At 46.2% G+C, this 15,664-nt stretch overlaps 1 protein-coding gene across 10 annotated transcripts in view; it reads left to right on the top strand.

Annotated features, from left to right (window-relative positions):
* The window catches only part of PPP1R12B (protein phosphatase 1 regulatory subunit 12B), a 173,387-nt gene that overhangs the window by 84,088 nt on the left and 73,635 nt on the right, over positions 1 to 15,664 (top strand). For 4 of the 10 annotated variants that reach the window (XM_043533339.1, XM_037885318.2, XM_043533341.1 and 1 more), the window contains 2 exons: positions 136 to 318; positions 1,727 to 1,909. The exons of 1 other annotated variant lie outside the window; for it this stretch is intronic. In XM_043533339.1, coding sequence (XP_043389274.1) covers positions 136 to 318; positions 1,727 to 1,909 — 366 coding nt within the window. Of the gene's footprint in view, positions 1 to 135; positions 319 to 1,726; positions 1,910 to 11,591; positions 11,680 to 13,944; positions 13,997 to 15,664 lie in introns of those variants that run through there. 5 more of the 10 variants (XM_037885319.2, XM_037885325.2, XR_006286796.1 and 2 more) reach the window with 4 other exon arrangements.

Here is a 15,664-nt window from a genome sequence, read left to right as displayed (position 1 = left end):
TCTTCATGGTCTAATGTCTCTTGCATTCATTTTTCTGAGATTTAAATATTCCCCCTCCAATTCACCTAAGGGCCTGTGGTGGTCAGCCACTGGTTAACCATGCGCTGAAGGGAGTGATCTTGTGATGTTTTACAGTGCTTCATTTGGTAGAAGTAGTGACCTCAACAGTCCCTACATTTCAGCCAATCGTAATACATCTGCTACCTCACCCACTACCATTGGTTCATCTACCTCATTGGGCACCCAGTGGCAACCCGCCTCTCCCTGTCCTACATCTCTTAGTGCGAACACTACTGCATCAGTCCGCCAGTATACCAGGTAAGGGCTCTGGGCTCATTCAGAGAACACTGTAGAATGCTCATGTCCTTAACGGGGAGACACAGTCCTGGGGTTGGAGGTTCTGAATTCTAAACTGCTCGGAAATCATTCCGTGATATGATGAGCTCCTCAACAGTGGGTGCTGATGAGGCATTTCAGTTGAAAAAGTGCATATATTGTGTGTTAACAATGCATACCGTTAAGCCTGCATACACAACCTTAGATTTGTCACTTAGAATCATAGAATATCAGGGTTGGAAGGGACCTCAGGAGGTCTTCTAGTTCAACCCCCTGCTCAAAGCAGGACCAATCTCCAATTTTTGCCCCAGATCCCTAAATGGCCCCATCAAGGATTGAACTCATAACTGTGGGTTTAGCAGGCCAATGCTCAAACCACTGAGCTATCCCTCCCCCTCAGTCATGTTGCACTAGCCATCCGTACCAGGCCCAAGCCAGGGAAGCTAATGATCTAACCAGCGGACCAATTGGTGATGAATCCTGGGTACGTGCGCACCTAAGGCATGTTGTGCAGATACACTAAGGAAGGGAAGCCTTTTCTCCTTTTGTTTTTGAAACTTCAGGTGAGTGATGCCCTCTTGCATTTGGTCCAGCCTTCCAAACCCGTGGGCTGTCTCCTGCATCGGACCCTGGGTTTACTCCACCTTGGTTTTGTTCTGTATTGATACAGAAATAGCGTTGCTTGCTTGCTTTGTCTTTTTGAAAGGAACGGTGCTGCCTGTTGCTTCATAAGCATAATTGGCTTTCCTAGGCACTACAGAGAACCACGTTTAAAATTAGGGCTATTTTGTTTGGAAAAACAGCTGTCTTGGAATTTCCTATTTTTAACAGGTGTAAGGGTTCTAGTTCTCCTAACATGAGCCAGTGTAATTATAGGCAAGTTATCCTGACATCAGTCCTGGGCAAAATAATGGAAATGATAAAAGGATTCAAATAATAAAGAATTAAAGGAGGGGGGAAATAATTAATACTAGTCAACATGGTTTTATAGAAAACAGGTCACTTCCTGACTTATGGTTAACCATGCATCCTTATTTTTCTAGGTAGCTCTTCTTTACAGCATGTGTAATTTCTAGTGCCACTGAGGTTTTGTTTTTGAATTGCAGGAGCTTTGAGACCATCCCTCCTCCTGCTTATTGACCAATTAAATTCCCTCAGATTTTCGAGTCACTTCTACAACTATCAGCAGTGAAGTCAGGAATATTTCCTCCTACTGTTTATCCTTCTAGACATCCTTAAAAATGCCATTCTTTTGACATTCCATCATACCATTGTATTCAGAGAATTGGGAAAACTTGTTCATACCTTCTAATGTTTCCTTGAAGGTATTGGGTCTCTAAGCCAATTGAGTTCACTTGCTTTGTATCCCATTATGTGTTGTATGTTTCAGAGCCCCATACTGGAAACAAACTGACTCTACTGTAGAGAAAAATACAGAGAACATCTCTGCTAGCACTCCACTAGGTGTAATCACAAATCGCACTGTACTCAGCACTGCCAACGGTGTTACATCTGCCAACGCCACGTCAACTACTGGAACAGACTCAAATGGAGAAGCCAGGGAGCGAAGAAGGTTAGTGATCAGAATGATGGGGCACTTCATCTGTGGTGTGGGCAGATAAGAATTTATAGAATCATTCTTTCTCGGTGGTGCTTGGTGTGTGTTAGAAGACTTCAGTGTCTTAGGCCTTTCTGCAAAGACAAACGCTGATGCCAATTGCAGTGGTGTTGTGTGGTGTGGACACATCTCTACCGTGAACTGTGGTCTAAGACATGTTCGTTCCACAAAACAAACAGCAATAACAACCTACAGCTACAATCACAACAATCTAGACCTGGGCATGGGAGAAGGAGGAAAGGGAATAACTAAGCAGAAGCTGAATTTTGGTACGGTCGCTAGACAGTCGGTTGTGCTCTAGGAGTAGCTGTGTTTTAAAAAAACTGCTGCAAGCATGAGGCTGCTGTTGCCGTTTTCCTTTTCATGGAATTGCTTTAAGATTGGCAGGAAATAAGGCTGGGGTAGCCAGTTTCAGGTGCAAGGGAAGATTTTCTTTAAAAAGGGAAGTGCAGAGCATCAAATTAGCACTATTCCTTCAGGCAAACAGGTGAAATGTGCCAGGACAGTCTTACAGTGGCATCAGGGTCAAGTAAATATTAATAAAAAAGGCACAATGCTGATTTGCATATTTCTAATTAGCACCCTGGTTTTGACTAGTTACTGTCAATGGGAGAAGAATGTTTAAAGCAACTAGACTCTTGTAAGCTAAAGCAAAACTCTTTCCCTTCAAATTCCCAGCCCTCCTGAGTGGGGAACTCTGTGCTTGGCTCAAAAATGAAGGAGGGGAAAGGACTATAATGGAAATTGTTAGATTGTTTACCACAGCCAAAGTCTGTATCACTAGAGCCCTGCAAATCTGTAGATATCTGCTTCATATCCTTGGACAATTTTTGCGGATAGTGGATCGGATACGGATACAACCATGCAGGGCTCTACTCACCGGCGGCGCCTGGCCCGCAGCGTCCAGCTGGGATAGCCCGGGAGGCACAGCATGCTCGGGGCTGGTGGCAGCAGCCAGTGGCTGGGGCTGGGCGGCAGGTTGGAGTCGGGGGTGTCCAGCACCTGCTCTCCGCGTTGCTTCCTGTCCAGCAGCTCAGGCCCCTCGGGCAGCGCCAGTGTCCCCACCATGGCCCAGCCCGGTAGCACTGGCCACACTCCCGAGCCCGGCCCGCTGGCTCCTGGGCAGCAGGGCCCGCCCCCGACCATGAGGATTGGAGCAGGTGAGACTCCAGCACTCCCACCCCTCCACTCCACTTTGATGCAACACGCACTGCTGCTGCCGTCACTTGCGAGCCCCCGGGAGCAGCATGCGATGCCCCTCTTCCTCACGACCCTGCCCCCACACTGCCCCTTACCTGCAGTCCCCACCCTCACGCTGCCTCTTCCCTGCAAGACCACCCCCACTCACTTCCTTCCCCTCCAGCCCCCCAGCCCTTGTGAGATGGCTTGCTGCCGCAGGTGCGGATATAGGTAAAAAGATGGCTAGTGGATGACGGGTCGGATTGTGGGTTGTTCCTGGCAGATGCTGATCGGATGTAGATCCACATTTTTTTATCCACATAGGGCTCAGTGTATCACTTCATAGTGCCACCCATTCTGTGTTCAGCCACAGGAGCATCAATGAGAGAGCAAGTAGTAACCTCTTCCTCCTCCTGCTCTTTGCTTCAGCTGCAGTCAGTCTGAGAAGGGGAGGCAGAAGGCACTTCCACTCTTAAGCCATCAGTTCCTCCGTGGCTTCTGCGACAGGGCTGTGGAGGTGCTCCGAGCTCTGCGGGTCTGTGGTATTGCAATGTCGTAGAGGCTCTAGACTCCTTACAGGAGACGTGAGCCCCACAACACACATCAGGCTCCTGGTTCTCTTTGGAGCATTTTTTTTTCCTTTCTAGCATTGGACTCTAATTTTGGCATTTGCAATTAAAATAAACTATTGCAATTGCACTTTTCTGCGCCTCCTTTTGGCTAACGATGTATTCACTAACGGCACAGCTTCCATTCTCCTGAGGGATTTGAGTACTTCCAGTTTGAGTTCGATCCTCTTAGGTTCAGGGAAGTTGAATTCTATACATATAGTGATTCAAAGCTTGTGATTCAAAGAGCAGAATTGGCCAGATTAAAGGACCTTCCAAATCTGGGAGTAGATATGAGGTCCATACATGATAGATAAAATTTTGAGCCTGGCTTTTCCCCTCTACCCTAGCAGTTATTGTATTAACCACTTTGAACAAACAGGATATCCTTAGCAATAAGCACATCTTCTGGAATGCTATCCAGTATACCAACATTTAGGGCATGGCTATACTTGCAGACGTAGAGCGCTTTGAGTTAAACCAGCCTTCGGAGAGCGCCGTAGGGAAAGCGCTGCAGTCTGTCCACGCTGACAGCTCCAAGCGCACTGGCATGGCCACGTTTGCGGCACTTGCAGCGGCATTGGGAGCGGTGCATTGTGGGCAGCTATCCCAGCATGCAAGTGACTGCACCGTGCTTTTCAAGTGGGGGGCGGGGGAGTATGACAGGGAGTATGTTGTGTGTATGTGTTGGAGAGTGGGTTTTTGGGGGGCTGAGAGCATGTGAGCATGCTGTCTTGTAAGTTCAGACAGCAGCAGACCCCCTTCCCCCCCCCCGCCACCTGTCTCTCTCTGACACACACACACACACACCCCCTCCCCAACCCCCCCCCCCCCATTCCATAATGGCTTGCTTTGTCTCGGAGCAGATAAGTAGCCGGCTGTCAGAAATGGAGCTTTCAGAGGGCATATCCGCATTCCTGCAGCAATTCAAAAACAATGACAAGAGTGGCCACTTGACTTAAGGGGATTATTCGACGTTTCTGGAGGTGATCAGAGCGCAGTAATGCAACACCTCGTTCACACTGGTGCTGCGGCGCTCCAGCGGGGGCGCAGCAAACGTTATTCCACTTGCCGAGGTGGAGACCAGCAGTGCTCTAGCCGCGGTGTCAGAGCGCTCTACGTGTCTTGCCAGTGTGGATGGGCAGTGAGCTAGTGTGCTCAGGGCTCCTTTATTGTGCTGTAACTTGCAAGTGTAGCCAAGCCCTTAAAGTACCTTTTAGACTTTCCCATTTTAGCTAACAGACCAGTGTTTATTTCAGACTTTCCCAGTGCAAGGGGTTTTACATTTTCCTCAGGGAGCATATCTGTTTCCCTAACAAGGTCTTTTCTGACCAAAGAAATCTGGGCGTTAGTCTCTCTCCAAGCTTGGCATGCCTTGCCAGTCACCTTGGCACCTTTAACTTTTTATCAGCCTCCCAATGAATCAGACTGTACAGAGTTCACTAGCATCTCTTCAGGTGCCCCTATAAGGCCCAAGTCTAAGGTAGTTGCTGACCTGGGCTGGTATTGGGATTCCCCAGCATAGGGCAGTCTCTTGTCATGTGCTCAGTGGAGCCACATGAGTAACACTTTCTTGGACCATCTTCCTGTGATAGAGACCTGTAACTGTGATTATGCAAAGGGGATCAGTTCTGGGGTTGTGGGAGCTTGGGCCCCTCCTATGCCCCAGGCTTTTGTGCTTCCATCAGTGGTTTTTACTCACTGGATGACCTGGTCTGTACATACGTTGTGGATCTTGCTGATTCCTATTGTACAGTGCCTAAGGGTTTATCCCAAATGGTTCTCTGATCTCCTGAGAGTATATTATTCAGGAAAGAGTGCAAAAAGTTCAAATAACTTGTCACAATTCTCTGTGCCTTTACCCATTTTTTCATTGCATCACATATTCTATACACACATTCTCTGACTTATCTTGCTGTGCTTTTTGGGATTCCTGAATCTTAACCTATACACTTCAGGGGTGATTGGAAACCTTTGCAACACAGCTTTTAAAAATTCTGGGTATTTCAGAGTCTCTTTGATGTCCATCTCATTAAATACTTGTAATGCACTCCCCAAGAGTTTGGATCAAGTGTGGGCACCCTCTTGTTTTCCAAAATAGTATGGCAGTCCACATTCTTTCAACAGTGGTGAGATATTCGTCAGTACAGTTTGTCTTGCCTGGGTGACTGGGTGGGAGGGGGGGGAAAGAGTGTCACCCACTGCTTGAAGGGCCTCCTCCTTTAGTTCCCATATATTGATCTCATGCTGGCATTGCTTCTTTCTCACCTTGCTCTGGTTTGAGCTGAAAGGTTTCCAGCTGCGGTTTTATTCTCTCCAGCTGTAGCCATTCTGGATTCAGTTGTAGGCTTGAAAGTTGTTTTCTACTCAGCTCTGCAGCTTCTGGGTCTTTGGGGAACTTGGCTGACCTTCATGGTGCCTGTCATAGTCCATGAGAAGCGTTTTCAAATCCTCTTCTCACCGTTTTCTGCAGGAAAAAAGATAATCTGCACTCAACTCTGATTGCCTTCTGGTGGGTTTACCACAGGGGTGGGCAAACTTTTTGGCCTGAGGGCCACATCTAGGTATGGAAATTATATGGTGGGCCATGAACTCTCACAAAATTAGGGGTTGGGGTGTGGGCTCTGGGGTGGGGCCAGAAATGAGGAATTCAGGGTGTGGGAGGGTGCTCCGGGCTGGGACCAAGGGGTTTGGAGGGTGGTAGGGGGATCAGGGCTGGGGGAGGGGGTTGGTGCGCGGGAGGAGGTCAGGGGTGCAGGCTCTGGGTGGCGCTTACCTCAAGCAGCTCCCAGAAGCAGTGGCATGTGTGTGCTCCCTCCTCCCCCCCACTCCTACGCAGAGGCGCAGCCGGACGCTTCTGCGTACTGCCCTGTCTGCAGGCGCTGTCCCCGCAGTTCCCATTGGCGGGGGCAGCATGTGGAGCCCCCTGGCTGCCTCTATGTGTAGGAACTGGAGTGGGGACGTGCCGCTGCTTCCAGGAGCTGCATGGAGTGGGGCAAGCCGCAGACCCTGCTCCCCGGCGGGAGCTCGAGGGCCAGATTAAAACGTCAGGAGGGCCGGATGCAGCCCCTGGGCTGTAGTTTGCCTACCCCGGGCTTAGCATATACTTCTTTGCTCATCCTGCCTTTTCTGCTGTTCTGTTCCCTGATCCTTTCCTTTGCTCTATTTCCATTTCCCAAAACAAACAGAAAAAAAACTGTAACCTCTCCTTTTCTATTCTCAACTTTCTCACTTGTGAATCTCAGTCTAATTTACCAGTGCTTGGGAGTGTGATCTCTAGCAAACCAGCAAATTGTGTATAAATCCTGTCAGTGTGGCCAGTGTGTTGGTTCCTCATGCCGCCCAGGACTTAGTTACTCCTTGCCTCAGTGAGAGACCCCGACTTGGTTGTGCTTAACTGTAGTCAGTTTCCTGATAATACTGGTCTGCTAGCCATCCAGACAATCTCCTCTGGGATCTGACAGCCCTTACTTTCTTATAGGTAACAAAAGGTATACCCCAGGCCCCTCTGAAAACATCTCCTGCAGTGTTCAGCCCACGACTGGACACTCTCAGAAATGGACATGTTTGCTGTTCCCAGCAGGAACAGTATGTACATCAGCTTCTTTGATTCAGCTGAGGAGTTGCACTTTTATTTAACACCACAGCACTGAGATGTATCTATAATAAAAACATAAATACGTTTATTAACCAAGAACAAAGATTCAAAGCTTCAAATAAATAGTAAGAATATTGGAAACAGAATGGTTACCTGTATAAAACAAAACGTAAAATGCCGTCCCAGGTCTACACTTATTGATGGTTACCTTTCTTCTTTTATGAAGTAGATTTTCTCCCAAGGATTCAGTTTTTGACAGAGCTGCTAGTTTTCAGTCGAAACCATGATCCAAGTGTTCATGAGTATATGCCACACTCTTCAAGGAATTTCCTCAGTAAATGAATACCACAATGGCTTTTTTTTAATCTCCTTATATTGTTTTGACCCTGAGTCAGGATAAACCTCCCCATCCCACCATGGTTCCCGTCCTGAGGTGCTGACTCCAAGGTGCCTTCACATCTTCCTGTTGACTTGAAATGCAGATGTAACTCTCGTTTTGTTTGGTTTACAATGCTTAATCTACATATGAATCTAGGTAGACATGTGAACATACATCCCTTTGCCTGGCAAAACCAGCTTTTCACCTCTGCTGGGGAATAACAGATGGATTACAAACTATAAGGAATATTTTCAGTATATAGTCATAACTTCTAAAATATAATCAGTATTTACAATAGTATTAATGACCAGTATGATCCAGGCTTTCGTTTAAGATCTCACATGATACTCTTTATAAATAGATAATATGATAGCAAAGTGTTCAGGTATAGCGAGTTTCAGGCCTGATAAGAGGTACTGTGGTAGAACAGTGAACACTTTGCCATCTAGCATTGAGGGTTTCTTAAGGTCACATATTATCACTAGGCTTCAGAGTTAATGCCATGTTTTGATGAAAGGAGACCGTGGCCCTTCTTTCAGATACTGTAGACTATCTAAGCCCATATCCCATCAGTGCATATTTAGACTTTTCTTTGCAACAATAAGGGCTGAAGCTTATGTTTGGCGGAAAAAATGAGAACTTGCAGTTTGTAAAATCTGAATCTGTCTCAGTGGCCAGACTGATCCGTTGAGTGAGCTGGACCCTGCGCTTAGGTGGGAGTTAGGCACCAACTGGCTAGACCATGTTAAATGAATTTTATCTGAATGGAAACTTAACCATAGTCAATTGCAGCTACACAGCCTTCCAGTTCATCCCCATTAGCTTGCATAGAGTGCTTTGTAATGCTGTCATTACTGTGAATACTCCATTGTGGGATATTGTGGAGACTGGTCAAAGTGCACTGTGCTGATTTGACAGTATGCAGTGCCGTTGGGGAGATAAATCTGCCAAGATATCTGAGTGATTGGAATTAGACAGTCAAGGCTAAAAAGTTAATTTTATTGCAAAACGAGTACACTCAAATGTTGGGTCCTTTTAGGTGCCTTGCATTTTTATTCGTGAGCCATCTTTTAAATCTGTTAACTATAAAGAAGAGAAACCCCCAAATCCTAGCCCCCTCTCCACTCGCTGCATATTCAGACGCCGCATTGCACCAGTGGGTTCAAGCTGCCTCATTTGTTGATGTGGAGTCTTGTGACAGCAGGGATACCGGAACCGTTACTGCTTGCGGGTTTTGAACTGGGCTTTGGGAATGGCAGAAGCTGGTGGGGTCACCTCAGTGGAAAAACACTGATTGGCAAAGAAACCGGTTTGTTAAAAACGGAAAATGGCAAACAGTTGTCAGGGAAGCATTATATGGATTTCAGCTCCCAATGGCAGCTGTTGCAGTAGCATTCTGGTCTGGTACAGCGTTTCCAAAGCTCCACGTTCCTCTTAGCAACAATAACATGTAAACAAGCCCCCTGGATAATATTAGAACAGGGAGATACCTCCGCAAGGTACCGCCTTAGACTCTCTGAAGTCAAAAGATTAAAGTGAAGCACTTGGTTAGGTTTAGGAGGAATGACTAGACAAGTGGTCTGGGATGTTCTTCTGTCTCCGCTCAGGTGGCACACCTCTGTCTTGAATGCTGGCTTCCTCTGCTGTCTCTCGCTGTGTCTTTGCCATGTGGTTCTTCTGGCTACCAAAACGTTGCAATTGGCAAATGCATCACAAACCCTTCATCTTTCCTTTAAAAGCTCACGAATCCATGTGAGGATTATCCTATGCAGTTGGAATGTGCTGTACCAAACGGCTACCCGTGTCCTGTAAGATAGCTGATTTTAGATACAGGTATATGATAGTGTCCCCTTAATTCTGCTGCTGCAGTCTGTGGCTGAGCCTACTAGCTGGAAAGATGCCCTGCCTCCTGTGCGGCTAGTACTTTTGCCAGCTGATTTTTCATGGAATTAGAGAAGTTGGAGATGGAGAACACCTGTCAGGCTGCCTAAATTATTTCCTGCTAATGCCGGATTGCTCCCTATTGTAAAATCTTTGTCCAGTCTAGGCCAAACTGTGTAAATAAAATTCTCTAAAAGGCATGGATTACAGGTTTATGGAAACAGTATATAAAAATCTCACATCTAAGTCCTTCCCCTTCATATGCAAGGCTAATTGATCACCCCTCCTGGGTTTGTGCTCTGCCATGGATGGTAAGGACTCCCATAGCTTTTCCTGTTAGAGCTGCAGGCACGGTACTGGTCAAGTGATTGTTTTTCTGAGATGCTATGACGACCCTTACTGCCCATGAAAGATCTTTACACGGCTGAGAGGCCGTCCCTCTGCTGCTGTTACAGTGACTTCTCTCAACTGTTACCAGTTTTTTAATCACTTTTTCCCAAGGAACTGTGTCCGCCCCTTCACTGTGGTGCTCACTACCCCTCACAGCCTTACCTTGCATTGAGCATCACAAGTGGTGGCCATGTTCTCCTCAACCCCCACCAGTCTGAATGCAGCCCACTTGTTCTGAGTCCAGTTACTAATGTCCATTGTAGATGGACGTGACTTTCTGGAAGATCTTGGCAGTCCTGACTCACTGTTAGATTTGTCTGGTATTGCTGTGAGATGTCAGGTCCCAGAACCAGCATTGCAGGGGTCTGGACTTCTCTGAAGCCTTCCATTAAGCAGGGCTGCTTCAGATGAGGTTGCTAAACCTTCAGCTATAAGGGGCCACACCCTCCAGGGACTGGCTGAAAAGCGTGTGTGGAGTGGACCACTTGTAGTGAAGTGCCATGTGGTGAGAGAGATGAGCTTCCCGTAGGATTTTTTGAAAGGATTCGGGGGGGGGGGAAGCCCCTTGCCTACAGTACAAAAAAGTCTTGCTGGACAGCTGTGCTGGCAAACCCTGGTTCGACACATACGGCTTCTGAGTTTCAGCTTTACCTGATGAACCCTAATAAACACCTTGATTCAAAAATAATAATAATAATGAAATAAGAGGAGCTGGTTACTTGTATCTAAGGCCTTGTCTACACAGAGCATAATGTGGACTATGGTGGTGTGATTTCTAAAGCATGTTGTTGTGTTGAATGTTAATTGGTCCACGTAGATCCTCCTGGTGTTCGCTGAAGGTTCCCTAGTGTGCTTTAACATAGTGCTGATTAAAACAGCGGTACATTAAAGGGATCTAGGGAACATTACAAAGGGGGGAGGGATAGCTCAGTGGTTTGAGCATTGGCCTGCTAAACCTAGGGTTGTGAGTTCAATCCTTGAGGGGGCCATTTAGGAAGCTGGGGCAAAAATTGGGGATTGGTCCTGCTTTGAGCAGGGGGTTGGACTAGATACCTCCGGAGGTCCCTTCCAACCCTGATATTCTATGATTCGTTATAGTACATACTATTGTAATGAGTGCATTTAATACACATGACTCAGTACAGTATATACAGAGGGCCTAAACCCCCCCAATTTTGGACATCTTCATAAAACTCAAATTGCTGAAAATAACCCCCCTGAATGAATTTAATAAACGCCCCCAAACCAGAAGCCCTGCTTACGCAGTTCCCCAAGAGACACAAGCCATAGCGGCAAAAGCACTTCAGTTCTGGTGTAAGTGCATCTGCACTAAAGCTTATACAGGCACAGCTATGCTGATTACACCTGACTTCCTTTTTAACGGCACAGCTCTTCTGGTACAAGTTATAAGTGTAGACCAGGCCTTTGAGCACCTGGTAGTGATAGTCATTTAAAGGGGCATCTCTGACGTTGAAATTTAATCAGTTTATGCAAGAATTAGGAGTAGTTTAGTTTACTGCTCCTGCCCCTCTCTAATTCCCCTGCTAGTTGGTGCTGGTTTTACAATCAGTTTCCTGTTTTGTAACATAATTTTCTTTCCAGTGTTCCCCTATGAAAGACGCGTCAAAATGGGGGAAGGTGTTGACTGCACAGAGCAAGCTGTTGGTGTATAATCAGTTTCAGACGAATGGTAAATGGTTGCTTTCCCTTATTTTTTTGAATAAGCGTTGCAACGCTTCAGTGAAGGCACTGCCTATGCTCACGGGAGAACCCCTCCCCGAGAGGCAGTAGCTAGGTTGACAGGAGAATTCTCCAGTTGACCTAGCACTGTCTACACCAGGAGTTTAGCTGCATTGCTCAGGGGTGTGGATTTTTCACACCCCTGAGCGATATAGTTATACCAACCTAATTTTCGAGTGCAGACCAGGCCTAAGTCGCAGGATCAGTGTGAATGACAGTGTTGGGCCTGTGTCTTTCAGGGCTTTGGGGAAAAAGTCCTGGCATTGTTTGCTCCCTCCTATTCTAACATCACACCCTGCTCTTTAAAGAGAGTGCAAGTCTCTCAGATAGACTTTTCTCAAGGGAACAAAGAAAGTTGACTATCACTGGGTAAACATCTCTGGCAGATGCCTTCTCTTTCCTCCTTTCCTTTAATTCCAAAGAGTTCCAGGGATCCATTTGCTAATTAAAGCAGCATGTAGATAGCTAAATAAGTTCTGTAATCTATATTAATAACTGAACCCATGCCCTCCTTCGTCATTGCTGTTAGAAGAGCAGATTTTGGCAAGACCATTGTACCTCGTGATTCTTGTTTTGTCCAGAGTCAGAACACAATGACTCTTCTCGCATAAGTGTGGATGCCTGGTATGGCTGTTAACCCTTCGTGTTATTTTCTAGAGCCACCTGCAAAGCAGCATGGAAATCTGGTCTCCAGAGGATTAGACTAGAAAAATCAGTTTTTTCAAGTGCTATTTTAGAATGTCAATCCAGAATAGAGACTAGAATAAACTACAAGTGTCTCCACACTAAGATTTGAGTGCCTTTCTGATATCAGGTGTTTCAGATGTTAAGAACTTTGGTTCAATTCAATATTTAAGTTTTGTGTATATGTTAATTTGATCATTTCCATGGATTGCAAGTTTGAACACAAATGGTCTCTACACTATGGACTTCCAGTTCTTAAAGTCTCACTATTTAATCTAAAGCAGCGGGTTTTAAACTTTTTGAGCTGAGCATCCCCACCCTCTGAGTTACAATTTTTAGTTGTGCCCCCACCAACCCAGACAAAAATACACACGCAAAATTACACTTGACAGCCTACTCATAAACCTAAGAGACCTTAACACAATCTTAATTAAATTACCTACACCTGTAAGTTTCAAATACATAGATACTGACCAATGGCACAGCCGAGGCTTCCTCAGCAGCCGGCTGCTTCTACCTTGCAGTCAGGCTGCACCGCTAGGGCAGGGCTACTACCTGCCCCTTTCCTCTAGCCCCTCAGGTTTTCAGGGTAGGGGAAGGCACGTGCAATGGTCTCTGGGGATGGAGGCTGCCGGGAGTGGAAATCAGCCGATGTTGTCACTGACCCACAGGCTAAGGTGAGTCAGGGTGCAGGTGGCACTCCCTCCTTGCCCCCCATTGGGGCTGGCCTGAGCCCCACCATATGGGGCTTGCACAAGCCGCCTGGAATTGCTGCTCACCCTCCCCGAACCCTTAAGGGGGCGTGCCACACAGTTTGAAAATGTCTGATCTAAAGCTTTTCAATTGCCTGAACCGCCTTATACAGTAGTTCTTGTAGAAGTTTGTCAGGGCCTTAGACACTAATTGAACAGAGTGCTTAGGGCATACCTGCTTAATTAGAAGGGAGAGATTTTTCCTCATGCAACACACTGGGTAAGCAAAGGACAGCAACAAGTTAAAAGGTCTCCCTGCACATAAAGTGAGTAATCATCCAGCACCTGCTGTTGAAAGCTCTTATCCGCTATGTTCTTACAGTTAATCTCTTTCAGATAAAATTGTCCCTTTTTATAAAAAGCTGGTGGGATGACGTGGGAGGGTCAGGAATTCTTTTGGCTCTCTGATTTTCCAAGTTTGGCAGAGGGAGAGATTGCCTTTGCTTTATCGGAAATCAGGCTGCATTTGTGTTTGGGAAAGGTTGAGGTGTGGGGTGGGGTGTCACTATTCTCGAGAGTCTGGTTTCCTGTACAGAAAGCAAGCAGGTATACTGCTAGGCTTTCAGCTCCTGGGCTGATTTGCTCCACAGTGTTCAGGGTGGGGATTTTATTTGGCACCCACGTCCTGCATTTTTGTTCCCAATGAAGAAACTGGAATTTGGACGGATAAGCCCAGGCTGTGGGCTGGCCTGCTGACCTAAAGGGTCCTCTCCGTGGCTCTCTAGCACATGCAGGAATCTAGAGGAATGCTCAGGAGAACTAAGTAGCTCCAGTGTTCTCTGAACTGCTTAGAAGGGACTGGAATAAGGGACAGAATGACACAAACAGCAGGTAAAACTGCCTTTCACTTCTAGATTTTTTTTGCATCCGAAGTGTTCCCCTTTACCTCTCTTCCTTACTAATCAAAGGCACTGGTGTGTCCCATTTGTTTGCTCGATGTACTTGATAGTGAGGTTGTCTGTCTGTGAGGTGTCCATTCAGGGTTCTTTCTCTAAATGTGTCTGATTCATATACCACCTCTCCAAAAATATCCCCAAAGGCTAAATACTTCTTGGTGTATTTATGGGAGACTATATACAGTGTGGATAGCTAAGAACTATTTCAGCTTAAAAACATGGGCCGTTCATTACATTTGCCTTTACTCCCAGCACCTGCTGGTGAATGCTGCGGGCTGAGTGGTGAATCAGGTAAGTTAGCTGCTCTGCAGTTTTTGTGCGCCAATTTTGGCATAAGCTGCAGCAATAAAGATTAGGTCCCTTCCATTCATCTTGGTGGGAATTACTGTCCCCAAAAGCCCCTGTAGCATTTAATATTGCATATCTTCAGCATAAAGCTACAGGCTTTGAGTAGGATAAAGGATGACAGTCTTGGCTATCCAGTGTGTATAAATCTGTTACAAGTTATAGAAAATATTGCCAATATTACTAAATAAGCTTCCAACCTGCTGGTTCACTTTTCTTTTGCAAATATTCAGACATTTCTGAAATCTCACAATTCCATAAGGTGGCAGTAGAGGGCTGCTTAACAGTGTCTGCTGGGCATTCATTGTTGTTCCTGGTTTGTTGTTGCACCCTTTACCCCTCTGATAGCATTTTATTTGTGTCCCCCTTCCGTTTGAATTTCTCATGGTGAGACGTTTCTTTCAGTGTTCAGGCTTCCAGGGGTTGGTTGGTTTGTTCAGGAACTGCTCTCCTTACGGTAAAATAGTTATTGCCAAAGTTCTTCAAATGTCAGTCCTGCTTGCTGTGTCGCTGTACCTTGTGGAAGGTGACATGTGCGTTCACTGCTTTCATTCAAGAAATGCCTCTCGCTCTAAGATGAGAAGCGTGAGAGAGACTTCGAAATCTCTCTGGGCGGGGGCACCCAAGCTCTGCCTGGCTGAGTGCTACACCTGGCTTACGTTCTGCTCCATTTCATGCAACAGCTCCCTCCTTTCACACAAAGGTACAGCCTATGGAGACTGCAGCCCCAGCATGCAATGCTCCATCTGGAGCTGAGCTTTGCACGTTGGGACCTGTAGTTTTGGCATCACATTGCCACTTCTAAGGGAAGTCAACTTGAAAATCCTAACTCTGTCTGGACAACTTTGCCGCTACTGTAGCTGCAACTAACGCGTTAGGTAACTAAACAGCTACTGAAGGGAATTATTTCCATTCTTTCTGTTTACCTTGCGCTTGACAGCACCTACGTGTATTTTATTCTTTTCCCCCTGCAGTCAATTAATCTTTCCCCGGCTGAAAAGCTCTACATGAACCAAAAATAACCCCCAAAACCCTCCCAAGCATTTTTTTGAAGAATATTTAAAATTTAAGATGTACTACAAAGCAAGCCCAGTCAGAAACTGTTTGTAAAATTTTTTATTAATTTTTTTAGAAATCAGTCTGTTTAAGGGGCACCCTCACTTCACATTTTTTCAGGTTTCTTTATAGGGTTTAGTCAACAATTGGTTTGGGGGAAGGTGTCAGCCAAATTATTAACTGAGTGTGGTTTAGCCTTTTG

Source organism: Chelonia mydas, chromosome 21, assembly GCF_015237465.2.
Source record: "Chelonia mydas isolate rCheMyd1 chromosome 21, rCheMyd1.pri.v2, whole genome shotgun sequence".
In the NCBI taxonomy this organism is placed as follows: Eukaryota; Metazoa; Chordata; order Testudines; family Cheloniidae; genus Chelonia; species Chelonia mydas.
The sequence above is the reverse complement of the archived record's forward strand: the minus strand, read 5'-3'. Positions and strand labels throughout refer to the sequence as shown.